The sequence below is a fragment of the Dromaius novaehollandiae genome, chromosome 3 (genome assembly GCF_036370855.1).
Source record: "Dromaius novaehollandiae isolate bDroNov1 chromosome 3, bDroNov1.hap1, whole genome shotgun sequence".
Taxonomy (NCBI): Eukaryota; Metazoa; Chordata; class Aves; order Casuariiformes; family Dromaiidae; genus Dromaius; species Dromaius novaehollandiae.
Window position 1 is genome coordinate 95,979,918 of NC_088100.1, and position 27,669 is coordinate 96,007,586.

The following is a 27,669-nucleotide window of genomic DNA, read 5'->3' on the forward strand; positions in this document are numbered from 1 at the left end:
TCCTCACACACCCCTGCCCTTGTCCTTGAGCTGTAGGCTCAAGAGCAAAGACAGTTTCCTCCGTCTATCCTCTAGGCTGGTCAGATGCAAGTTGCTTCCCTTTGGACGGCTGCATGAGGCAGATGCTCAACATTATAAGCTAATAAGCTCTGAAGATATCTGGTCAGGTAGGTATAGGCTGAGGATGCTCAATTACATGTCCCTCAGTGCTGCAGGATACAAGCTCACGGAGGAAAGGCATGTCTCTTATTTAGGTTTGTCTGGGATCTATTGCGATAAGCATTTGATAGGGTCCTGTAGTTAATTATATCCAAGACAGGGAGGATAGCCCTTTGGCTAAGAGGCAGCCCTCTGCTGGCTAGCAGCTACCATTTAGTGTTTTGATTTGTGAGGGGAATGTTACTCCTACTCACAGCATTTTCTCTCACTTTTACTTTTTCATGAAATCTGTATATTGTTTCTTGTGTTCCTTTCTTCGAAGCAAAGCTCACCTGGACTGCAAGTGGCATTTTCTAACAATTACCAGTGGTGAAACAAAGCAAACAGCAAGATGCTGCTCCTCTTTTTCTCCTTTTCAAAGACGGACTAAACTCAAACAAAATGCTGCTTTTTGTTTGCTTGGAAGCCTATCCTCACTTAGAGGGTCAGCGTTCCCCTCTTGGAGAGAAGATGGCATTGCAGGGCAGTGAGTGTAACCACTCAGCTCTGCATGATCCTGTTTCCAAGCTGTTCATTGGGGGCATAGGGTAGGGACCAAAATCTTGTCTGCTGCAGTACTTTCGCCAGGGGACTAATCTGAGAGCATTTAGTGACAGACAGTCAACAAGTCTCTCAGAAACAAGTATTTCTGAACATCATTCAAGAATATAACATTTGGGCTACTTTGTCTCAGTGGCAGTGAAGACACTTCTGATCTTACTTATTTTCACTCTTTCCTGTGTTTCCTGTCCTTGCAAATCTTCCTTTTTGTACAGAGCAGCTCTGCACACTTCAGACTCTCCTGGAGCTTTATTTTCATTCTCCCTTTGTGAGCTTCATGGAAAGCTGAGAAATCCCCATTGCCATCAGACTCCATTGTTTTCACTGCATCTTTTCCTGTTCTGAGGTAGAAAATGTGAGGAATAAAGGAAATGCCTGTGATAGTCTTATGAATACTAGATATCTTTATGTCTCTCTCATGGGTTTGATAGATAAAGTATTCCTATCCAAAAAGTTATGCATAAGATCTTGCACGATCCCACAAACAATGTCATCAGTCAGAATTCAACTGCTCAATGCCTGAGACACAATAAAAGGAATCTGCTGCAGGAAGAGCAGCTGAAGCCTTCTCTGAAGGAGTACATCCCTTAGACTGGTCATTTTTAGCTGCCCTCCTCCAAGTCCTTAGGATCTTGGAAATCTAAAAGAAAGACAGCTTTGAAAGGGGTAAAAAGGCTTCCTGTGATTTAAGAGGGGAGCCATGCAGGGTACTGGGTCAGACAGCCCAGGATGCAGGAGTTGCCAAGGCACCCTGCCTCACCTAGCCTGCTGCCTGGAGCCTGCATGTGAATGTTAGTGAGCGGGAACAGAGTTAAGCAAAACAATCTTAACCTGGAAAGGCAAATTTTAGGAATACAACATGCTTTCAAGCTTTTCTTTTTTTAATCTTTAACTCCCTTGCAAAACACCTGTGGATAAAAATGAATCATCCTCTCCTTTGAGCAGGTAGTGTTCTGCTACTGCTTTTACTAGTCACCAGTCTTGAAGGAGATTTCTTAATCTGACCAGCTAGAGATTACCTGGGTTTCTGGTGACCCAGTTAAAATGTAGGGTGAAGTGAGGGGAGGGAGGAAGTTCACAGATGTAGGTGTAGAAAGGCTAGGGAGTAGCTGCCACATTCTGTCATCACTGATGCTTTTTCCATGATGCATAAATTGACCTAGGCATCTGTAGCTGTGATCGAAGTCCAGGAAGGAATTGCAGGGGTCAGTCTCTGGCATCACCTGAAGAAGTGAAACTCAGACATCAAGTGGAGCAGCTTGCACACTTAAGTGAAACTTACATATATAGAGCATGGAGAAAATCAAGCCTCATGGTTTGCACTGTTGGCCCTTTTCAGGAGAGGCCACACTTCCGTTGTATGGGTACATGCTGCCTCTTACAATGAAACCTCTAACCAAGACTGGCACTATTGGAGGTGTCTTCCCCACTTCAAGCAGATTTGTAACACATAGTTAACAATAGAAACAGCATTGAGAATGCTGTATTTTCCCCAAATAATGACATTAAGAGGGGAAATTATCACCTTTGAAATGTGATGAAGGGCTTTATTAGAAATGTTCTAAAAGTTACTACAGGCCCACTCCCAGCTGTGATTCCGTAGGCAGTGTTGTTTCTTCCACTGGTTTACTAAATTAACTAGAGCAAACTATTTACCCTCCTTCTTCCTCCATTTGCCTTTCTAGAGTATAATGGTAAGCCCTAAAACACAAGGTTTTCAGGCTGAACCAAAGCCCATAAGAGCCACGTTACTCTCTTCATTTCTAAGAGCTTAAGTCAAGTCTTCAGCAAGCATTTAATTAGTTAACATTTGTAACTATCAGTGCTAACTATTATTACTTTACATGACTCTGAACAACACCAGAGGTTGTTACTATTAACCAGTCAGCATTTGGCAACAGTTTTTGCACAGGGCAGCACATGAACTACTATAAATTTGTCCTAGATTTAAAATAGGAAAGATAGTGGCAACTGTGCAGCTGTGTGCTGGCTTGTTAATATTCATGAATGGTATGAACCTGAATATGTTAAAACTTTTCATTTAGACATCAAAATGTTGACTCACCTGGAGATTAATCAAAATCTTATTTCAATAGTTAATTTTGGCATCAAATGTGTAACTCTCTATTGCAATGACGGGCAGGGACAGCTCCTAGCATTTGGGTTCAGAGCAGCTAACAGAGGGGATGTGACAGATGTTACAGGCAAGCATTAGCCCATCCTGAATTCCCCTTAAGTAAAAATGCTGAGCCTTTGATGAGCTAAATAAATAATTAGCAGCAGAGATAAAACAGGAGTATGGCTGTCTTATACTGGAAACTGATTCTGATTTCATTTCCACCTGTGAAACGCTCCAGACTGTGGTGGGGTTATTTCTGAGAAACATGACAGGCGCTGAGATGAGAATCAGGCTCTTTGCCTTTATATTCATTCAGCTCCTGAGGCAGTGCTTAGGGGTAGAGCTGTAAAGTACAGACTCTCCCTATACCTCACTAAATGTTATTAGACAGTTGTTAAACTTTAAAGGAAATGGGAATGCTGCCAAGGTGGAGGAAGTTGCTGTCCTGCCAGTCTTTGTGGCTTGGAGTCTTCCTTCCTCTTCTCTGCTCATTTCTGAAGGGCATCACCACAGCAGCAGCATGTTCAGTCCAGGGGTAGCTGTTGTGTGGGAAGCAGTAACGTAACCTGCTGTTCACGTTATGCTCACATGCTTCTCACATATTCATATAAAGGTAAATGTCTCCTGTAGAGTTAAATGACCATTTAGTATTTTGTCTTTCTGTGGTGGTTATCAAGCAAGAAAATTGTGGTCAAGGCAGTGTTTGCACAGTTGGCGTCTGCTCATGATGGACTGGACTTCCTCTGACAATGGATTTCATATCAGCTGCTATATGAGCATAACATTATGCTGGCAGTTTGTCACAACAATCTGGAACCACTTTAGTGACAATCTGAAACTGTAAGTCTTTTCTTTAAATCTTAATTTCATATATTCACTTCATTATCTAGCAATACATGTAATTTTTGCCATTTCCGCTGTATTTTCTTTTCTATTCCTCAAAGGCTTCCTATACAAGCAGAGAAAAAAAGAAAAAAAAAAGGCAAAACAAAGCAAATAAAAACTCTGCTCCTGTACTTCTTCTGGCAAGAGGAAAACGAAAGGCTTATATGACAATTATTTCAGCTGAAGTGAACAAAACCCCCCAAGTCCCAGAATACAAGCTTTTGTGAAGCAGCTTCTTCATTATGTCTAAGGCCCTTCAGCAAGCCTGCACATGCTGAGGATCCTCTAGAAGGAAAAGCACTCCATTGCTACAAACCACTCTCAGGTGACCTCAAGTACCAAATGTCCATCTCAGACTTTCTGCTGTCCTGCTTATAGGAATTTTGCTTCTCTTCAGGAATATGACTTCAAATTTTTATTTTTATACAGCTGCTATCTTGACCTGTCAAACAAAAATGATTAATTCATGATGATTAAAGTCTTCATATGGAAGTCTTTTCTACCAATGGTTGTTTTATCCAGTGTTTAAATATAAAAATGCTTTCACCAAATCAAGGCTTGTATGCTGCATACAATGCAATTGGAATAGCTCAGCTTTGCCTATTGAGGCTGAGGAGTGGTTTTTCACACCAGCCATGAGCCACAGAGGACAGTTTAATACCTAATAAAGTTTGAGACAGAGATGGAACTGAAAAAAAAAAGTAGAAGAGTAGAAGGCACCAACAAGGCTCCATCTATATGAATCCACTCTCCAAATCATAAGTATAGATGTTCAGGCCTTTCAGAATAAATTAATTCTCTGTCTTTTCTAAAATTACCAAAGCTATCTACCTCTAACTAGAGAAAGAGAAAATGATGTAATCATGTTTTACTACAGCATCAGGCTCTTGAGATTATTTACCCTGAATGGACAGGACAGGGCTTCCTCTGTTTTCAGTCTTTAGTTGGCAGACCTCCACACAATAAGCTTTTGTTGCAAGAAGCATTAGCAATCTAGACAGTGGAATCCCTCTCCAAGGCATGGGCCCAGCCTGGCGTTCAGTGCGGTGCTGCTGCTGGGGGGAACATCTTCACACATCTTAGATATTTCTAAGGTTTTAGCACCTTTTTCACAAAGTATTTCATATTGGCAGGCAACTGAACAGAAGAGTGGGAAGGTATGTTTATCCCTCCATGCTGTGGAAGTTCAAACTCAGTTAATTACATCCTACCCTGTTAAAAGTATCCCTAACTGTGAATGTTATTCTTTTTTCAAAAAACGCTGTTGCACTGTCATCTGACTGCCAAACTGCAGCTAATACTTAACTGAGAGGTGACTGGATAGCAGTGGTTGGTGGACTGATCTCTGTTCAGTCAGTCTGTAAAGCACTGGTAGTGAAAGGAACTGTAAATCATTATTATATTGTTTAAGTAACCAAATCCATGGCACTATTGTTTAAATAGGCTGGAGATGTGGAGCCATGTATTCATATTTTAATGCCTAAGCTGCCTGCTACATAAAATATATATTAAAAAAATAAGCTTTCAGAAATATATAAAATACATTTTTTTCCAGTGCTGAACCTATAAGCTAGGGAGAATGTAATGCTACAGTAATTCTTAATTTGTAGAGTTGTTTTTTATCACCCTTAGTATGAAATACCACAAAATAAAACAGCCCTAAATCTCTCATAAATCTAATGGCTGCATCACACTTCAGATGCACATTTTTAAGTGGCTTCTCATTGCTTTAATTCAAAATACAGCCAGCAGGCTCAGTGTGACTGGGAAAGTTCTACAGACCACTTTTGGTTTTATTCATCTTTTGAAATTGTGGTGAATTTCTATATTACATCAATTCCTGATGGCCAAAACTGAAATTTGGTCCCACATCATGCAGAGTGCTCTGCACATAAGAAAGTCTCTATCCCCAGATGGCTTCCTTTAATTCAAGTGCTACAGTTATGTAATGCTCCATCTTAATCATTCATGACTACCCCTGTTACCGCAGACCACAAGTGACTTCAAAGGAACAGGCTCCCTATCCATTTATGTGGGCTCCTGTTTCCACAGTATTTTCTCATGTGTTTATCCCTGTGAGGCGAGGCAGCGCTGTCACCCCCATGTTACACATGGGAAACTCAGGCCCAGAGAGACTAAAACCCTTTTTTTTGTGTCTCCTCCTGTGCCTTCTCCCATGCCCCTGGCCCCGTGCTCCGCCCTTCCCTAAACGTGCCGCCCAGCGGCTGGTGGCAGCTTTGGGGCACGGGGGCTGCTCCCAGTCTGTTGTGGAGCTGGTTGGAACCAGCTGGAACCCGATGGAACCAGCCCAGGGCGGCTCCCGGCCCCCTGCCATGCAGCGCGCCCTGCAGTCCCCACTGCTGCCGAGACTTGCCCTTTCTGCCCAGGACACTGGCTCGCACGAATCAGTTTTGGGAGGCACCTATGCACGCACGTCTGCCCTGGGAAGCCTTGCAGAGCTGAGATAAAAACCTCCTGCAGCCTATATGCATCCCGTGGGCCATCAGCAGGGCGGCCTTCATCAGCGTGCTCTCATAGCCTTCGTTACTGAAGGAACGCGTGTGCATGGACTGAAGGCATAAATAGTGACCTGCTGTCAGCTGTGGTCTCTGTGGCCACTGCCGGCCTCTTAATGTAACCGACAGTTGCCATTTGCTCTGTCCAGGGGAGCATGGGTGTGAAGGGCACCAAGATGAATAGGAGAGATTATCAGTGTAGAGAGTGTCAAGGAGGAAGAAAGTTCAAAGGAATAAACAACACAAATCAGAAAAGGGAAAAAATACAAACAAGAAAAAAAAATGAAGCAAAACAGTCCCCCACACACACAAAAAAAGAAAGAAAGAAAGAAAACCAGCTTGAAGAAGTCTGCCTAGGGAGAGGAGTTCTAAGTCTGGTTCCAGGTGAAACAGAGTAATTCTCTTGACAGCAGGATTACTAAAAGCAGTACAAGGACAAGTCAGAGAGAGGAAGAGCTCATTGGGGCCATGCATAGATCAGTACAGCAATGGTGTCACCTGCCACTGTGCCTGACAGCAAGAGCCCCAGCACAGGGTCCCTGCTGCAGCATATTTTTTATACAAATGCAGGTCCAGACACAAAAGCCAAGTTCTGTGTTGCCACTAAAGAGGGACCATTCCTTCTGCCAGTGATGTAGAAAGCATAAGATGTGGCTCCTTGTCTCTGAGCAGCCTCACGTGTTAGTTCTTCCAAGCCAAAATTAAGGGCTGTAGATGTCACTGCAAGCTGACTTTGACCAAGCTGTCTCTTCAGGGCATTTCTACAAGCTAGCACACCCTTTTCTCCAGCTTCTCACTCTGGGAAGCCATGCAGAGCAAAGTGCTGATCCAGACCTGTGTTCATTAGATCAGTATCAGAAACATGCATCCTGCATCCACTAAAACTGATAAAATCCTGCTATTAGCTTCAGCAACGGCCCTGAGACAGCAAAGACAAGGGAAGGTCAGATGGTGGAAGCAAAGAAACAGTGCTCCTTCCATTAATCCTAGTAACAATGGCATTAGTGTATCAAGAGCCAAAAGCCAGATTGTGATACCGTTTCAGTTCAGTGAAATCAGGCAAGCTAATAGGAAACATTTGTCATTATTTCCCAGACCTTTGAATTTTTGTGTGGCCATTGCACACCATCGTGATCTCTTTTACACCACCTATAGCTCATGTGAGAGGAATCCTACAGCTGGGATGGAAGCAGAAATGGGACTGGTGTCCTATGTAATTATCAGGAGACACATTATTACTGAAAGGGTGTTGCGGGGGAGGACTGCTGTTTTCACACTTTCACTATGAGCACAATGTTCATGAAAAAAGTTGGGGAGAGAATGCAGCAAACTTTTGTGTTTTCTGCATACAATATTTCTTATGAGCAAGGCAAGATTCCTTGTAACTGAGCACAGCCAGTGTGCCTCAGTCCTGACATACCCATGTATCTTATCTAATACTAAGAGCCCATCATTTTAGTAACTAAGCAGTATCCCAGCCCATTTAGCACATACATAGCATTTTATAGAGCAAAGCACTGTAGAAATTGTGTTCCCTTAGGTTTTTCTACATGCTCATTGCAGTGACTTGCATCTGACCAATTAAAGCAAAACAGCTTTAGTTAATTAACTCTAAGGGACCGAGTGGTTCCCTGGCTGAAAGTCATAAGAGCCGGCTTTGATGCATGTGAGTGCCACTGATTAACTCTCAGACATTGGACAATTCACTTCATCTTCCTATGCTTCACTTTTCCCGGGTGTAAAATGTGGGGAAATAAAATTTGTTTTCTTTTGCGAAGTGCTTTTGAGAGCTGTGAATGAACAGAGCTACACATCGCCAATGAATCCTCACAAAGTGCCTATGGGAAATTTATGTAAACAGCATGGTCCTCACTGTACCTCTGGAAAAATGAGACACAGCCAAGTAAAGTAATGTGGCCAAATCCTCACTGAGAGGAGGCAGAGGGTACAGGATAAAAATTTAGGGTTGCTTGAGACCTTGACTGGCACTTGTTCCTCCAGATAAGGCTGGTGAAACAGCATCTCCCTCTCTCATGCTAACAGCATCTAGTTTTTACCTCTCCAGCTGCTAGATTGAATGTCTTCTCTTTTGTGTTGCTTATTTACCCTGGCCATCCTACCCTCAGTAAAGAAACATATCGGATTGCTTCCAACACCTGACAGCCTCCACAAGTTTCTATTTCCAGGAATATCCTTGTTCAGGGGGGGCAAATTCACTATATGATGTCATATGACTATGCACACCCTTCAAAGTATTTTTCTTCAGATTTCTACTGGGCTCAAGATCTTAAATACTGTTGAGTTTTTGCCAAGAGCTTTGCCTCAGGAAAAATTGGCACTAGCATATTTTCATTCATCCTATTCTTAATATTCTACCATTACTTAGTTTTATCTTATTCTTTCATTCTACTTGACTCCAAATAATTGCAAGTCCTGAGGCTAAAACACCACTTCTACAGTACATTAGCCAGAGCAAGGCAAATAATTTCCACCTGCTAATTGATTTGATTATTTCAACATATTTTTATAATTGAGCAATAGAAATGAACAGAACTGAATTTCCTCAGATTTATTCAGTATTTGAATAAATACCCTTTAAAAAAAATCTTTGTACTTGCTCATCAATAGTCCTACTTTTGGCAAAGAGTGTCAAAGTTTGGAGTACTTTATTATCATTTATTATTTCTGCTCTTCAACTGACTGAGTTACAAGTATTTCTGGCACAAAATTTTGGCCATGTCAACTTAACATTCAGTTCTGAAAACAACTTTAAAATTAGATTTCACTGTATGAGAAGGGTGAGTGAAAAATGTCAAATGAGCATTCACCACGTCTTGTTTTGACTTTTCCAGGGTAGAGAAAGCTACAACAAAGTGAAGAAGAAAATAGGAATGTCTGTTCTGGGTGAGGGAGGGTGACTACTGTGACTTACAACTGCCTTAGCTCTCACTGCAGGCAGTAGGGGAAGGGTACAGTAGTTTGCAGGCCAGCAGATAGTAACCACAAGCCTATCATGGAAAGCCACGTCTGTGATTGTGTTTTGTCCAGGATTTCATGCTCAAAGTAGAATTAAAATGCAAATCCCAGGATTCCTCCACCAGATTCATTTTTTCTTAACTGAGTTCAAGATGCTTGCAACAGGTTTATGTGTCTGGTTCTATTCTGACCTGAGATTCTGACTTCTGCTGGTAGCTCATGTATATTCAAAGACAGACTTTAGTTTAGTATGTCTAATATTGCTATCTCTGCAATAAGAAGGCAGGAAGGGGGGGTTTCTAGAGATTCATCTTTAGCATAGTACATCAACCATTTTTCCAAGACAGAAGGAAAAAGCAATAACACTATATTTTCCTCTTCTGTTAAGCGGTTTCCTACCCATTTTTAATCCCTAAAATTTATTACTTCTTTCTTTTTCATGACTTAGGTTCATTGCAGAATGATTCTTGTTTTACATCAACAGAAGTCAAAAGAGTTGTAGAACTGGAGGAGCATAATGAACATTTAGAGCTTGCTTTTGAAATTATCTGTCTCTTCTTGAATTTAATATGGTATAAAATATTAAATGCTCCAGTGTTGTCAGCAATTACAGTTGTGTAAAACTGATGTTAGTGAAGTAAGAAACAAGGTTTCTTATAAGTGAAAGATCTCTTGCTAACAACCCTTGAATCTTGAACCACAGAATAATTAGAGCCTGTATTATGGGCATACAGCACAAACTTCCTCCTACATTTCTTCCTCTCTCAGTAGTATGTTTTAATCCAACCTACAGGAGGAGGAAATGGGAACTTCTAGACTGTCAAGTTTTGCTTACTTTGTTAAGCTTAGTAGGGAGGGTATCAACTATGGTAGTAATTTTTTTCTAAATCGAAAATGTTAACAAAAACAGTCGATGTTAGAGAATGCATACTACACAGATTTATAATACATGACTGGAAATGGACAGAAAAGCGATGGACAGACCAACATCAACTGACAGACTGACAGATGTAATGCGAATTAATCAGATAACAGTAATTTTTTGGCAATGACCCCTCAGTTCAAATTCAAATTAGTGATGAAAAGTAAAAGACTTCATATCCTACTTTACTCTCTCTGCCATCATCAGAGGACAAACCAGCCATTGCATTTACCTGTAGATCAGGACTTCATCATCGGAGCAATTATATTGCAGCTGATACATTTTTACCCGAGGGGCTGACTTGCTCACCGTCCACTTGACCAAAGCTGAGGTAGTCGTCACATCTGACACCAAGACAGCCCGTTCTGGTGGACCTTTTGTTTCCCCTCGATTAGACTTGCTGGAGCTGGTGATGTCTGAGAGCCTGGATTTCGGTGGGGCTGCTCGGCCTGTGCTGTTGCTGAGGTGAGGGAGCTGAACAATTGAGAGCTCAATTGTTGCTGTCGACTCTCCAGCAGCATTGGCTGCTATGCATGTGAAAGTCCCGTAATCCTTGGATGTGGTGATGAGGATATCTAGGGTGCCATTGTCGTAGACAGTGGTCCTTGAAGAATTCCCAATGAGACGGTCATCGGGGGCCACCCAGTGAATGACTGGGGCGGGATCCCCAATGGCTTTACATTTCAGTGTGGCAGTTTGCCCCTCTAAAACGAGCAACTTGTGAGTATGTTGTGTAATAAGAGGTGGCTCACAAACAAATTCTTCTTCCTGTACATACCAGAAGTACCTTCCCTTTAGACCCGGAGGAGAAGCACAAGTTTCCATATCATCATCTCTGTCAAGTCGCCTTAACCACAGTAGCTCACAGTTGCAGTGCAGCGGATTGCCCCCAAAGCTGAGAGACAAAGGTGGCAAAAATGGGGTAGCGGCTAATGGAATTGCTTGAGACCTGGCAAATATGGGATCGGGGGGGAGCTTCTGAAGTCTGTTGGATGTTAGATCCAGTCGGGCCAATTTCTGAAGATCTGCAAATGTCCCCTCTGTAATATAATCTATCAGGTTATGATCCAAACTGAGCTGGTGCAAGTTTATCATCTTCCTTATAGATTCCCAGGGAATGCTTCGGAGGTTATTGTAGGAAAGGTCTAAGTCTTCCAGTGTCAGCAAGAAATCCTCAAAGGCTTCATCAGAGATGCTGCTTAGCTGGTTGTTGTTTAAAATCAAGTGCTGAAGGTTAATTAAGCCTCTCAAAATATCCTCTCCAATGTCAGGCAGCCTGTTGCTGTCCAAGTGTAAAGACCGAAGGCTCTCCAAGTCAGTGAAGGAGTAGGGCTGTATGTAACTGATGGTATTTCTGGACAAAGTGAGGTCAACAAGTCCAGACATATTGGCAAAATCCTGTCGGCTGATATTGATAATAAAATTGCCGCCAAGGCGGAGTTCAACAGTCCTTCGGTCTATGTCTAGTGGTACAAATAGGAGACCCTTAGAGGGACACAGAGTCCCCAGTGACTCAGACAGGTTCTGACAGACACAATATTTAGGACAAGCGTTGACTGTGATAGCCATTCCAAACACCAGGATGCTGCAGAGCAATTTTTCCATGGTAAATCACGCAACAGTACCTGCAGGAAATGAAAAGAGTTACAAGGAATATTAGCAGTTATGGTATAGCTACCATTCCTGTTCGATTTAGATAACATCTACCTCCAGAGAGACTTCCCAGTGGATCCTCTCAGGAGTCATATCTAAAGTGTCCATCACTCTGCGATGGGAAGATTAAATGTCGTAGCAACATTTCCCCACATAATGCATTTCTGTCTTAAAAAAAATGTGATTTTGGTTCCAAATCTGAATGAGATAGGAATTCTTTGCACTTATGCCTGATAACAGGTTCCTGTAACCTAACAGGTACCTATTCTCTCTACTACCATTTTATAATTTTACATTGGGTATCTGGAAGAGGACAAATCCTGCCATCAGAGTGCATGGCTTACTTAAAACCTTGCAAGATTTCATTTGGAATAGTGCCTGCTTCTTTGAGGGTAAAAGCTGTCTTATAGTAATTACATATTGCTGCATAATAATGTGGAATTAATCTTAGGGTTGAAAGAGCTGATTTTATGGATAAAAATAACTGCATATTTACCCTTCAGTAATGTGCTTCGTAATGACCGTGTGATTATCTGACCAGTCCTGGGGTAAGTCAGTTCATTTGCCCGCCCATAAGAAAATTCATGAGAGGCAGCGTAGGAAGCAGAAATCACTTGCACAACCATCACCTAGGTTCATGCTGCGCTCAGCCACCTGATTGGAAAGATGACATTGTCTAGCTCCAAACAGACAAGATGTAAGGGAAACCTGTGCTGCTTTTGGCTTCTGGCAAGCCTTCCAACACCCTCTTGCTCTCCCGCTGCAGTCCTTCCTGTTGTAGTGACAGCTGAGTTCTCTTCCACATCCACTGCCCTCCATCACATCCTGCCCATTCCCTTTTGCCCCATTACCTCATGTTTTTCTCGGCTCTCACATAGTTTTCCAGCTTCAGCTGTAAGGGATGTGTTTTTGAGGAAGAAACAAAGTATATTTACAGGCTGATTCAGAGGGCCAACTGTGCTTGGAAGAGCTTGCAGCCCTGCTTCAGGGCTGGGACCATCCTCTTGCACAGTTTTGCAAGCCTTCCTCCTAGCCACACAGGACACAGGTAAACCTGCTTTTTTCCCATCTATCCCTTGCCTAGGCCCTTCTATAAGGGAGGGCTGAGGAATGGCAGATCATTCATTTCTACCCCTCATTCTCTCTCTGAGGCAAGGGACAGGTAGACAAGGAGCTACCGTTTTGGGAAGTATCTCCCAGGCTATTCTGCCTAGATGGGGTGGTTTACCCTCTATTCCCCTTACCTGTGGCAGTAGCTACAGTCGCAGTTCAGGCTATAATTTCTGACACAACCATTCTGACTCTATTTAACCTGCATCACTCCTGCCACAAAACTTTGCCTCACTGTTCTCAACGCTTGGTATACATCGTGTCCCTTCTCAGTCACACAGGTGCTCATACGCTGAGTGGTTTCAAGAGCAATCATTGCACAAGAAGAAATGAGACACCCTCATGCTTCATCTGTTCCCCTTACAGTGGCACTCTTCCAATATGCCAGTGATGGGTTTCCTGGGGATAAGGCCCTGAGGATGGCTCTTGATACGCACGTACAATAGCTCTCCGTGCTCCCGCAGCCTGCTACCATTTCTGCTGAGTAACAGCTATCCATCTGCTGCTGAGTAACCGGTATCCATCTGCTACACTGTCCTCTGTGAAAGAGCTTCTAATGCAGTCCTCATGCTAAGATGTGAGGTTACAATAAAGTCATACACTCATTGTAGATGGTAGAGAGTCATTTTCATCTAAACTCATTCTGGAGGATGTTACTGCTGTACACATGATAGGATAATACACAATATCTTATAAATAGCTCCAAAAATTAGCATTATGAGGCCACTGAAACTTAACAAACATATGACATAAGAAACACATTTCATGAAAAAGATACCATGCAATTATTTATACTTAGGCACATGGCTGAAGTGACAGTTGCTCAGATGTTTTATAGTAATTAAAAATATATATAAAGATTAGTTATTAATCCCCCAGTAACACACACCAAGCACAAAACAAAATCTGTCACCTTAGTAAATGCTTTTAAACTCTTTAAACGGGGCTTGCTCCAGCTCTCTGTAAAGAAAAAAATTAGGGCCTCTGTGTTTGGGCCTCTGGCCCAAAGGTGGCTGATTCCTCTTGTGCATAAGGTGGTTTTGTCTCTTTTCTATAAAATATGTAACATTGAGAAAGGAGGAGTTAGAGAAATGCAAGATGTTGATTGCTGAACGATGTAGAGTATGTTTTTTATGGCAATTTTTTCTGAATGTTGTGATGCTAGTAATTGTGTAACATTATTATTATTTTATAGGAGAAGAAAGGACTGAAGCATCTGTGTTTGCTGAACTCTTCAAACAAGATGAAAGTGTGATAGTTTTTAAAAGGATGGCTTGAGAAGAGTGATCTTACCTTAAATAGTAAAAAAAAAAAAAAAATGTTTAGAGACTAGCAACTGTTATTGATGCAAATCTGTGGCATACTTAGTGAAGTGCTATAAATATCCCTTACATTATTATTAATTGGTAGTTTACTAACGGGCAATTGGCTTTTTGAATCTTAACTATATTTGTGCTCTGCAGCTTTAATTTAGTGTATTACCCTACCAGCTGTAATGATAAACAAAAAGCAGTTAAAAAGGTGGAGAAATAAATACAGTTAATTAGTAATAAGCCTTTTCATAGCTTCTCCCTCATCTACATTCCCACCCTCTGACTAGCTATTCAAAAATGTGAATGCACACTTACCAGAGCAGTGTCTCCTTTAAGTGTCCCAATTCTCTAACCACATTTTTTCCGGATGCTGTTAAATATCACAGTGCTTTGGGGAGACAGTTGACTCTAAGCATCAGTGAAAAGCATTTGTAAAAAAAAAATGGGGGGAGGAACAGAAGTTAATTACAGAAAATAGGCACTGCAACACAGGGAGGAGGCTGTGAAGCAGGAGATCTAAATGGCAAAGTAAACCCTGATGGGGAAACCATCTGTGGATGCCTTGAAAGCTCATCATCTGCCTGTGTGTGCTTGCCTGTGTGTGAACAAGGCACAGAGAGTGTGCTACGTGTAGGACAGATCAGTAACATCTTTAGTAGGATGGAAATATCATGGCAGCTGCCATTCTGATCATTGACTACACGTGGAAGTATTAATATAAACATAGTTTCTCTACTGTGGAAATTTCCAGCCATTGTGATCTGTTGCCAGCATCAGTATTCCAAGCTTTTGAGCCTGGTACCATAACTTACTCTATAACATACTCCTTATGTGATTGGTTCCCTACACAGTAACATTGCAGAGCTGAAACAAACCCAAGAAGTTACAAATAGGACAGTGGAGGAAACAGAGGTGGGAAGGGGGCTTTAAGGAGAGAACATTTGGGGCTTTCATAGAGGAGCTGCTTTTCTTTTTTTGGCCAAGAGGAAAATAAAATACCTAGGCTACAGATGACTTAAATATTCTGCAGTCTAGACACTTATACTGGTATCTGCTAGAATCCCTCCCACAAAGTCCTGATAATTGCTAGTTTCAGAGGCAATGGGTGTACAATAAGACTTGTTATGTTTTCAGTTCTGGTAACTTTCACATAAGATAGAAAAAGTGCCAGGTTTAGGGTCTGGTCTTGCTGACCAGTTTGCTCACCTTGTTCCCAAATCTGTTGTGACCTGCAGTGCCAAGCATTTTACGGGCTGTTAATGGTAGCCTTGTGATAAGCTCACTATTCTGATTTACATTTAAAAGATATCTATCAGCCAGCTAAAGTAGATTTCTCACAGCAAGTCAGTAAATCTGGCAGAGTTCCTGTCTCAGCCCAAGATGAAAAATAGCCCCTTTAGTCTTCTTATAACATGGATTGGTATGAATTAATATGAGCAAGAGTCATAAACCCTGGTGTTTTGTATTTAAATTTTCCTCATAAAGATACAACTTCTGAGATTTGGCATCTCGTTTCAGGAATGTCTCCGAGGCATTTTTTAATTCTATATTCACTGAGCTTTGCCTATAAATTCCAATAACCTTTGCCTACTATGGCACCAAGTACAAGGTAACTGTCAGACAAATAAAGTACAGCTGCAGTATATAGACCAAAAAAAAAAAAAAAAAAGGGATGGATAGATGGATAGCAGCTCCTGTTGTACCAGCTCTTAGTGCTCTGGGACCTAACTTTTAGGGACTCCGTACATAAGTTCACATACTTTTCTTTAGCTTTACTGGTGCTGAGGAAGAGCTGGGGATTTTTTTTCTAGGAGCTATCCTTTTATCTTTCCTTAACCTTTTCTTATCTCTGTTTTCACTGAAAATCTGTAACTATAAAATCTAACCCATAGCTGCAAGGCTTGAAGGACTGCAGCAATGGAAGAAGTTGCATGGATGCAGTTTAATTTGCAGCATGTAAAAGGGGATGGGGCAATGTCAGGACAAAGATTTCTCCTTAATCCTTGCATTGTCAGAAACTGTGTGTGGAAACTTACCTAAGTCACATGCTCTCTGATCCATACAGGTAGTTTATGCCTAACTCACAGGGATTACTATGTTGGTAATAAATGTAAATATCTCTGTGCATCTAGGTCTCAGTCCTCAATGTTGCAGACATTGAAATGTGAGTTATGTGTTAAGCCATTGCTAGTCTTGTAGGCATCTGTGAGACTGCTTAGGTGTTTAAAGTCAAGTATGTACCTAAGTGCTCACAGTGCAGTGTTAAGGCTTCAGTGGCTCAAATCCCCATCTCCAAAATGAGGATACTTAACACTATTTTTGTTTAGCTTTTCTCTTTTGTGTTTGCCTATATTTGTGCATTCCTTGGGACATTAGGCTGCTTAACATCATGCATACATATATAAAGGGCAACTTAGATTTTAGGTAAACCTTTTTAGGAACTGATGCTATTGAAAATAATGAATAGCATTATTATGTGAAGCACTTTCTTTCTGAAGTGCTTTCTCTCTCCAGCCATCTTACATTTTATAAATCTTGAAGGGGGGACATTTACAAACACATACTTCTCCAGGTATTTCTGGCTGTCTTTACTAAGCTCCACCCATATTAATTTGACTAATATTGTTTCCACAGTAACAGAAAAAGAAAAAAAGAAAGTCTGAAACTGAATAAAAGAAAAGTAACAAACAAAATGTGCTGTGTTGTGCATGGGCTGAATTATAACAAATTTATTGGCCTTTGTACAACTTGTTCTTCCATACTGCAGCCATAGCAAGGTTGTAGCAACACATATTTTACTATCCCAATACCATCATGGAGTTCATTTATGCATTTTATTTCATTTGAGTGCTGTTCTCTTGTTTTCACCTTTTCCAGGAGTTGGAAGTCCTACCTGCTCTATGTTCCCCAGGTCTGGAACCAGTCCTTGCTTGGAAGTATTTATGCAGAGCTATGCTAAAGAGGTGTACACCTCCAAATTAAATTAGCTCATAGAATGGTCTGAAATGTAAGAATGTTTCTGCTATGACTGCAGTGTTTAAAGCATGGTTTTAGTTCGATCCAGGACAGAGGTAAGGATGAACCATAAAAACCAATTTTCAAGAGGGCTTACCCTGTGAAGACTGATTTAATCCATTCAAAAGATCCCTGAGGAAATAACCCAGTATTTTCTTAGGTGGGGCTGCCTCACACAGGAGGATATTCTCTTTCAGTCTTTCATTGCCGGAACTTGTGTGTGTTTGTGTGCATTTTTGGGAAGCTCAGCTTCAGCCCCGGCTGTTTCTTTTCCTAACTCTTTCCTGATTTTTCCCTGCCTCTAGTCATGTTCCCCCCTCCCCCCCCCTTTTTTTTAAGAAAGCACTAACACTTCACCCAATTCCTTTACCATCCCCAAGACTAAAGCAATGCATCTATCAAAAGCCCAAATTATCAATATAGGTAATCAAGTGCAGGGATGGGTCACATGTAATTCAGTTACAAACTGAGCATCCCTGCAGCACCAGGCTATGAGACAGAACATGTATTAACACACTGCAAACCTCTATTCACTGCAGGATTTTTGTAGGAGAAGCTGTGACCTCACAGCAGCTTTTCTGCTGGAATACAGGACTGTAACACTAATAGTGTCTGGCAGGGGAATCTCACAGTTTAAACGCAGATAATTTTTTTTTTCCTTTTATGTCTCCCAGTCCACTGTGGCATCACAGTTTTTCCATCGAAAGCAGCGCTTTCCATATACCCCAAAAGAACAAATCCATTTGCTAATGTTCTAGCACAGTTAACCCTTCCAATTAGTCACCTCTTCACATTTCAGGTTACTTAGGCCAAAAAAAGAACCTTAGATGCTTCTATGAAGGTTTAAAATCTGCAATACTTGAAAGACAGTAGTAACCCCAACTCTTATCAAACCTATTTCAGGGTCAGTCAAAAACACCAGAACAGAGTTTTAATTAGACATAGTTAAGTTACTAAGTGCTGCTTATGTGACCTTTTGAAATACATGGAAAAAAATTCCCTTCCTTCATATAGTCACTTTATTGTGATGTACAGAGGGCACCTGGAAAGCATTTTCAGTGCTAATGGAAAAGCATACATGTGTGCTAATGTGTGTGCATGAGGATTTTAGTGTTTCACAGCAGTTTTGACACAGGAGAATCATAAAATATTTGTTGTTTCTTTGCAAAAGATATGGACTCCTGGCTGTTGAACAACCTGTGTCTCGCTGCTTTAACGATCCTAGAGCCCTTACATCTCCAGTTCCTAAGAAGTTCAACAAAGGAGCTTAGGTCTGGAGGACAAGAAATACAACTCCATCAGGTCCTACCTCACTTTCGCTAGCACTTTGTTGAAATGGAGACATCATTATAAGCCATCTGGTTTTGAGACGTGCAAAATTACTCAAGCTTTTGAGATTCTTTTCCTGAGAAAATAAAACTTGGTGAACGCATTCTGTGTACTTCTGAGCGTCTGCTTGTCTGGCACTTCCCACAATACAGTTTGGACATTTTCATCATCTTAGATATAATTTGAAGTGCAAAGGCCTAAGGAATATTTGCTACTCACCATTTTGAAGAACACTGAGTAAGTTTCATGAAAGCAGGGGAGAGAGACCTTACTAGCATTCTGCGAGGGAAATAATGCATCCTGAGCCCACCCATTGTGGGATGTCAGAGAATCCACAAAGAAGAGAGACATTATTAATAGCCTGAAATAGCTACTGAAAAAGCTTTAACCAGAGTTCAGGCCTTTTTAGATAAGAGAGAGTCCACTCCATTGTTAAGGTGGTCTTGTCTGTGTGGGTTCTCTGGTGTCTAATAAGAGCTGGGCTTGTTCTGCAGACTTAATATAATTCAGTTAAAAAGTGAATCAGTCAGGCACGCGCATCCTTTGGAAGCCAGGCTTTCCACTAGTTTCCACAGAAAAGTGTGTTCCAGCTAGCTCAGGCATATAAATACCGGATGACCAGTTCCAATTCATTGCAATGGACATTGCATATCCAAATTTCTCATTCGGTTCCTTAGCACTAGATAGTAAAACAATTCTGTGAGAATAGCTGAACTGCTGTTACAGTGGAGGCTGCAGTTGCTGCAAACGTACCATGCAAACCTGAGTATTAATTAGAAATACAGCTAACAGAATGAGACAGTTTACACCCAAAGGGTACAGGTGCCACTACTTCATTATGTCTGATTTCTAGACCTTGCCTGATCTGACGTCACACAGCTTGAAACTTGGACTAAAAGGCTTTCATTCTGGGAGCACACTGTGAACAGAGCAAAAGAAATACAGGTTTAAAATTGCGCTTAGCAATTAGCCAGAATCTCTTGAGCTGCAGGTGGAAATCTTTTACTCTAGAATGACATTTACCTCCAATGCTAAGGTCAGTTTCAGTTGTATTTGTCCTGCAGTCTGTGGTTCAACCTTTAATTCCTGAATGTTGTTTTTAGTGACTAAATTATTGCCGTCCTATTGAGTGGATTAGGTGCGTTGGCAGGTTTGGTTTACACATTCATTAGAAAACACGCTATTTTAGGTAAATACCTACACTAAAAACACAATTTCAAAATGAAAGCATTATATTGCAGAAACACCAGAAACAAGTATTTTGAATGCTTCATTTCATATTTTTTCTAAAGTCATCTGTTGAAACCAGAACAATTTCACAAACAGGTTTGGCCAACATGAACTGATACGTATCAGGAGGTAAAACTTCTGGCCAAGCAAAAAAAGTTATCTAGCTCTAGCTAGAATTCATGAGTGGCACATTGCAACCTTAATAATCACAGCCAGATTTTGCTGACAAGAGTGATTTTGCCTGTGAAAATGACTGCACGTGCATTATTAAAGCAGAGACTTTCACTGCTCGGTTTGTTGGGACAAAAACCGTTTTGCTACCTGAGTAATTTTTGCATAGGCACACAATTCAAATACGCAGACAGTTATCTGTAAGCATACAAAAGGAAACTGAAGAGGCCATTTAGACAAATTCAAGTGCAGACGTCTGGTGAACAGACGCACAGCCTGAGGTAACACCACTTGATACCTGTGTATGCTCCTCTATTTATATCAGCTGCATGCAGTGTCCCTTTTTTCCCCATAGAAGGAACTGTCCGTGAATTGCCTGGACTAACTGACCAGAAGCTGTGGCCGTAACAGAAGCCCCAGAGCAGCCAAGCAGTTACCTGATTGCTTCTGGCCAGGAGACTGTTCTCCTGGCCCGTTCTCTCAGGTACAGTGGTGCATTGCACCAACAGGCCAGAGTGGTTTCCTAGAGCTTTCCAGCTCAGCCACGTCTGTGTAGGGTGGCGATTCTTCAGTGAAAGATGCGCAGGAAGTGCAGAACATAATTTTCAATAGCACTAATTGGAAACAGCTTTTTTTTTTCCCCTAGACCATTTGCAGGTTGTTTGTTTTCTTCTATTCATTTAACACTCCCAACATATATCTTTGCCTTCTGTTTTTAATGCTGTGTGCCAGTCTCCATCAGATTTCATCTACAGACTCATGAGTCAGCTAAGCTGAGCCCCTTTTCTATTTTTAGCTATCCAGTTCATTTATTTATCTGTTTCTTTACAGCAGTCCTGAATTTAGCTTCATCAGCAAGTTACCAGTTATTCTGGCTCTTACTCATTTTGAACACATAGGGAAGCAGAAAAGGCACGAAGGTGCAAGTCTCTCAGAGATATTGCCTAAGGTGTGTAACACTTGTCCATCAACAGACTCTGTCTCTTTCTGCATATCCAGTTCAAGGCCTGTTATTATCATTTGAGTCCAAATTCACCCTCTGCTCTGAGCCATAACAGTAACTCCTCAGGTGGTTCTTTATCCCAGGCTTACTCTAATCCTTATAAAAACCTTCATATACTCCTATTTTCTTCCACATCAAAGGAAAGGAGGGGTAATTAAAATTGGGATCCTCCCCTTTATCTGGGCTTTCTTTTTCTTCTTTTTGAGATAAACTCTGTCCAATAGCCCTTAGGCAGTATTCTTTAGTTGCAGGACATACTGCAGTTTTGCTTTCAGGTATAGCCTACACTCAAAAAGGCACTGTTAGGAAAAACAAGGCATATATACAAAAAGATTTTTTTCTGATGTTTATTATAAATTAAATGGGCACAGAATGTTACATGCAAGGTTTTTGAGGTGCTACGAAATATGGGCAAGACAAACCAAAGCATAAGGCAGGAAAAGACCACACTCAAAAACTATTGCATCCATTTTTGCTGAATGCCTTAAATTAGGATTCCAAAGCACATTAGCATGGGCATCCAGTAACAGAGGCCCCCTATTTTAGGGAATACGCCCGTAATGGTTTGTTTATGGTATGGTAAGAAACTGGCAGATGTCTGAGAAGGGAACACAAGGCCCCTACTATCCAGTTGCATGGTCCAACATATGGGCTGCACAGCCTCCAAGCTCTTTCTTCAGCCTGGCAAACTTTTCAATATATTTTCTGCCCTTTCATTCAGTTTGCATGGAACTAGATTTACCAGTTACATCTTCTCTTTCTAATCAGTCTCACTTCTTGATTCTCATGAAGTAGGATAATTTGCTGTTTCTTTGAAGGACTGAAGACCTCCATTATTTCTCGCATGTGACTAGTGTGTTCTTAAAGTTGGACATCATGTCATATCTGGTTATGCAGTTACATATTTCAAAACTGCTATGTCACTAGACAGGAAAGAGAAATTAAATATGGACTACAGATAGTAATACCTATTTTTTCATATCAGACTCTCAGTGCAATTTACAGAAAAGACTATTATTACCCCATTTTTACAGATCAGTAAGAGGAGGAACAATCTGCCTCAAAAATCTTGCCCAAGATTATTCAGCAAGTCACTCCTGAAAAACCCAGATCCTTTGACTCTCAGACCTTTTTATCGCAGAATGATGCTTCCATATATAAGACATGTCACTGAAAAATTTATTCATACAAATCTGGCCTCATGTATAGTGTTGGTGTAACTATGTTGAAAGGGGAGACTGTGCTGACTGCGGGTCTGGGGAAGAAACCTAGCCTTAGTACTAACTCGTGGATATCTTCACCACTGTCTTGATATGTAGCCTTGGGTAAGATTTACTTCACTTTTCTTTCTCCCCTGTAAGATAAAGATAAATCTATCTATTGACTTCTACTAATCAGTTGCTTGCAAGGTACCTGGAGATTTTGTGTGTGTAAAGACAGTCTGTGTGGAAGACTATCATCATGGCACAGAAAGAGAGATCAAAGATAAGAGACAGCTTTTACAGCCTTTTTCCTAGGTAGGTCACTTGTTCATTATCAGTCCAAATCTGGCAGTGAACAGAAGTCAGAGGCCTTGGATGTCTGTGCAAGGCTTAAGTGATTTCAGTCCTTAGTACCCAGCCTGCTGCTGTAAATTCCTGCAGCACAGAAGTCTCTGAAAGAAACATTGCCTGCTTTCCGGATATCTCATGTTTTTCTACTTTGGTGACTTACCCATAGCTAAGGGTCTCAGCATTTACCAGCAGTAAGTACATAAATAATAGAATATGTTTCTAACTCTCCTGTCTGTGGAGAAACTTGACCAGAGCAAATGAATACACCAGAAAACAGCACCACGAAAGAAAATAGAAGGTAAACAAAAAGCACCCCAAATCTGTTACTGCAGAAATAACAATAATACAAACATATCATTACATTTCAGTCATCCTCTGAGCTGTCACCCATGAGCTGATGCAGCCTGGCTCAAGGTTTTGAATGTTCGGCATTGATGAAACTATGCAAAGTACTACTATTTCCCTGTCAAACACTGACTCATCTGTGGGGACCCTATCCCAGGAAAGATATGAAGTCTTCCAGGTGAGGCTGAAGGAAGGCGAGTGGAAGGCATGATAAAGATAGCTGCTTTTCTGCTACACCTGCTGTGTTTATTTATGAGGAAACAAAAGCCTTGAGTCCCCAGGGCTCTCCATATAGCACCTTTCACCGGCACTGAGGCAGCAAAAAAGAACAAGTCTCTTAAAATTAAAATGAAGGGAAAACATGCAATAAAATAAAACATATAAGCCCCAGATATTTCAAATATATATTCTGCTTCACTTCGCAGTTTCTGCCCACCAACTACTCACAGAATGACAGTCTTATCAGATAAGAGCGGCCAGCTGCTATATACTGCATTTAAATTTATATTGCAAACAACAGGCTCCATTACCCAGGGATTTTCTTGTTGCATTCCTAATACTGTCTTTCTGCATTCTTTATTGTTCCTCATTTCCTCACATGCTCTGCTTTCTAGTGTGTGCCAACATATTCTAGTATTTATTTCAAACATTTTTTTTTTTACTTAATCTGCCTGTGACTAAATGTCCTTGTTTATACCTCTAAGCATTTCCTGCTTCTCAGACACCATCTCTAAAGCTGCTATTTCATACGCTCTTTGCTGCTGCCTTTTCCCTTTCTGCTGCTCCCCCTCTTCCTTCATCCCCTAATCATTTGATCACTGCAATTCTTTGATGTGTGAGTCTTCCAGTTCAGGCCCAATTTAATTATGTTTTTTAGAAGACTGACCTCTGTGATCCCAATTTGTTCAAGACATTTCTTTCATTGATCCAGGGCCAGATCCCTGTACTGCCTGTTCTAAACTAGATTCCTGATATTAGAAGCAGCCACGTATTAGTTCTCAAGGTCAGTTTGCATATATCAGCAGTTAATTGCACTGATTTATTTGCAGTGGATACAAAATAAACTCTTCCCCGCCCTTAGGTCTAGATGAATTAACTTAGAATTAAGGGGAAAACCATTAAAAGTATTCTCATACTAGAACAGAAACACTTGCTTCACCATTCAGAAGCTTCCTCAAAGAACAGAGCACATCTGTCAGTAAATTGCAAGACAAGCCAGAGGTCTGTATATTTAAGCTCTGTTGGGTTATTATGAAAATGAAGTCCACCACTGTGGGACTCTCACTTCTTAAAATCTCCTCACTTCTTAAAATCTCCTCACTTCTTAAAATCTCCTAACATCTTCCATCCTGGAAGTAATCAGCAAGATGTCTGAAGCTGCTTTAAGGCGGACAAGCAAAAGGTGTGGTCCCAAGAACAATAAAGAGCCCCGTAGAATATTTACAAGCAAAATACATGCTGTTTTCACTGCCCCCAGAGTGAATAGAAGCTAGTGCTGTTTATAGGATACTGGTTTGATATATGTGAAAAACTCCTCTGTATGAGCAAAAATCTGCATTCTTTGATAGAGCAGTATAAGTTAGGAGACATCCCATTTACAGCAGAAAAACTTAGGGAAAACAGATGTATTTTTTATCCCAGATAGGGAAAGTTGCAATCTTGCAGTCAAGAAAAGGAAAAAAAAATTGTCTGGGCTGATTGCTGCTATTCCTTTCTTCCACAGAGTCTTTGGCTAGCCAGAGAGCCAAAGAGATGCAGAGCTCAGTGCCAACAGCGCAGTAACTGCACTGTGTCACCAAGCTGTGTGTGTTCAGTGAACACGAGGTGTGGCCAAGATCTCTTTGAATTAGACTGAGCTAATTAAATACAGCTCTATCTCTGTTTGACAGGATCTGCAGATGCCTCAATCCACTTTGTCCAGTTCTACCCAAGGATGATGTCAAATCCAAGCAGACCAACATGAACATGTTATGCTTGCCTGCTGCCGAAGTTAACAGCCTGAATAAGATCAGCACAAGTGTTATGCCTGACCCTGACTAAGAGATGTCAAAGAAACTGAGCCTTCTAGATAAAACCAGAGCTGCTTTGTGACCACTCTGTCATTTCCTCAAAGCGGAAAGCTAAAACTAGGATGGCACATGTGCCATGGTGAAGGAAGAGGTGCCAGCCTCCTGGACTTTAATGTGAGAGGTGCTGATGTCTAGAGAGAGATCTCGACAGTCTTTCATTCCTCACAGTTGACGCAGAGACCTATTGCAAGATACTGCCATTCATGTTGATGGAAGACTTTTTTGCTTGGGTTGAACTTCTAGTTTTAAATAAGGGAGAAAAGTACCCTCACCTCCCTTATGCTATCCATGTGCTTACAAACACATGATGTGAGAAACTACAGAAAACGTAGGTGGAGACAATCAAAAAATTATAATTCAGAAATAAAAGAATAACTTCTGGTTTATCTATCCTATTGTCCTACATTTCCCACCTGTGTTTAAATGACCCAAGAAGCACATCTCTTCCCTCAAAGAAGCAGCACGATAGCCTAAGACCTTTCAGTCTCAGAAGCCTTTTATAACATCCGAGCCCAAACCAGTCTTCTGAAGAGACTCATCTCCTCCATGCACACCCAAATCATTCCCCTACTTTTGAGTTCACTCACAGCAAAGACTGCAAACACATGTGCATCCCTGTAACAGCTGCTCAAAGGGGAAGAACTGGGAGGGAAACGTCCAGCCTGCAGGGAACAGTTGTTGCTTTTCCTGAGTGATGTTTCCCCACTCAGACTGCCTCTTGCCGGTTGATTTATGGAGGGTATTACTCACCTGTCTTCTCCTTTTTCCAGGTTAAGTCCTGGAGTCTCCATTCTTCCCAAAATCTGTGGGAGGTTTGCGTGAGTAAAATGTGAGTAAGGATTTCAACACATGGACCTCTGAGTCACAGATTCCTTGAAAGGGCTACAAAAATGGGACAAATTCCTGTCCAAGCTACACAGTCATGTTGACTGGGACCTGTGTCACACTAACATCTCTGTTCCCCCAGAACAGAGGGGTTCAGTGGTACCTACTGACACTGATAATAGGGATGGTGAATATAGCATCTGTAGCAGGCCCTCTTCAGGGTGTCACTGCCAGGACATCAGTAAGTTATTTACATTTACTTGCACAAAGAATCTTCATAAATCTCTGAGCTGGCTGGATAGCCTTAAATGATAGCAACAGTGAAACCTCTTCTGAAGGTATTGCTCAATCTCATAGATAATTTTCTTTACTTTTTCTCTCTCCTCGACAGCTTGTCTTTCCTTCTGGATTTCTGACATGCACTAGAGTATACTCATGTTCCCTTTCCTATTCGTCCATTGTAAGGATGTACTGTGGATATGCTAGGTACCAAGGAGACTCTCATTTTCCTGGTGACAACAAACAATCACTAAACTGGAGCAAATCAAAGGGAAATGCAATCCAGACACAGGGTTAAGGGTTAGGATACTTGATCTCCTTTGCAAATAATTCATTTTGTGGCCTTGCCTGGCTGCTGTCTCCCTCTATGCCTTATTTTCCCCAACTGTTGGATAGGCATATTATATTATCCAATATAAAGTACTTGGAGAGCCTCAGAAAATAATATTCAGTGTAAAACATTAACATCATTTTGGTGATGATATATTGGGACCTAGAACAAAGAGAGCATAATAGGAAATGTTAAGTATACATTAACGTTTACATAGTTAATTCAACTGCAAGCCACATTTTTGCTAGCACGTACCAAGAGTGCAGCTAACGAAGGCAGCCAGTAGAGGCAGCAGTTCACACAGGAAGGTGCACAGAGGGATCCAGAAACTCTGCCTAGGGCTCTGTATTGGCAGTGACGCGGGGCAGAGCACGGCCCCATCACCCACTGCAGCAATAACCCTGGCACATCAGAGGCCTTGACTCAGACCGAGCTCCCAAGGGAGGCTTCACAGATCTGGGGCTGCAGGGGTACCTGGAGCCTCTTGCTGAGGCTGGGCCATGGTAGATGGGCTCCCTGCCTGCGGGAGGTGTGCATTGCTGGACAAGCTGTCTCACCAAGTAATGGAGTTTCAGGAGGAGGTCAAAAGGCTGTGCAGCATCAGTGGTGATAAGAAAGAGATTGACTGGATCTTCTCCAAGACCCTGCAGGTATGTACTACAGCTGTACTACTCCTTGTACTGAAGGAGGGGTAGGCTGCATCTGTGTTTATCAGGTTGGGAAAAGAAGGTTCCTATGATGGCAAAGACTGGAAGCTTGTGATTTCTTGCAACAGGAGGAAGACCCTCCTGCTCCCCTTGCAGCTCTGCAGCTACAGAGTAGGTTCAGTGCCCTGGCAGCAGACAAGGGCCTGGGAGCTTTCTCCAGTGAAGCATCCCACTCAGCTGGACCTGAGCCACACAGCAGCACCAGGAAGAAGCTAAGAGTGACAGCAATGGGAGACTCCATGCAGCAGGCATCAGGGACACCCATCTGTCTACCTGACCTGCTTGTCTAGAGAAGTTGGCTGCCTGTGGAGGGGCTCTTACTGGTAAGACTTTCCTTCAGCAACCCCAGGTTCCTGACACCAGTGAGAAAGTCTGGAGCAATAAAGACTTGTCCTCAATAGAGTAGGATCAGGTTAGGGAACATTTAAATAAACTGGACATGCACAAGTCTATAGGACCTAATGGGATGCACCCATGAGTGCTGAGAGAGCTGGCTAACGTCTTTGGGAGGCCACTCAATTATCTTTGGATGGTCATGGCAATCAGAGGAATGTTATGA

At 41.6% G+C, this 27,669-nt stretch overlaps 1 protein-coding gene across 3 annotated transcripts in view; it reads right to left on the reverse strand.

The window, feature by feature from the left end:
* LRFN2 (leucine rich repeat and fibronectin type III domain containing 2) overlaps positions 1 to 27,669 on the reverse strand; it is a 160,959-nt gene that overhangs the window by 29,551 nt on the left and 103,739 nt on the right. For all 3 annotated transcript variants that reach the window (XM_026121156.2, XM_026121155.2, XM_026121157.2), the window contains one exon: positions 10,410 to 11,802. In XM_026121156.2, coding sequence (XP_025976941.2) covers positions 10,410 to 11,782 — 1,373 coding nt within the window. In that variant the 5' untranslated portion in view covers positions 11,783 to 11,802. The remainder of the gene's footprint in view (positions 1 to 10,409; positions 11,803 to 27,669) is intronic.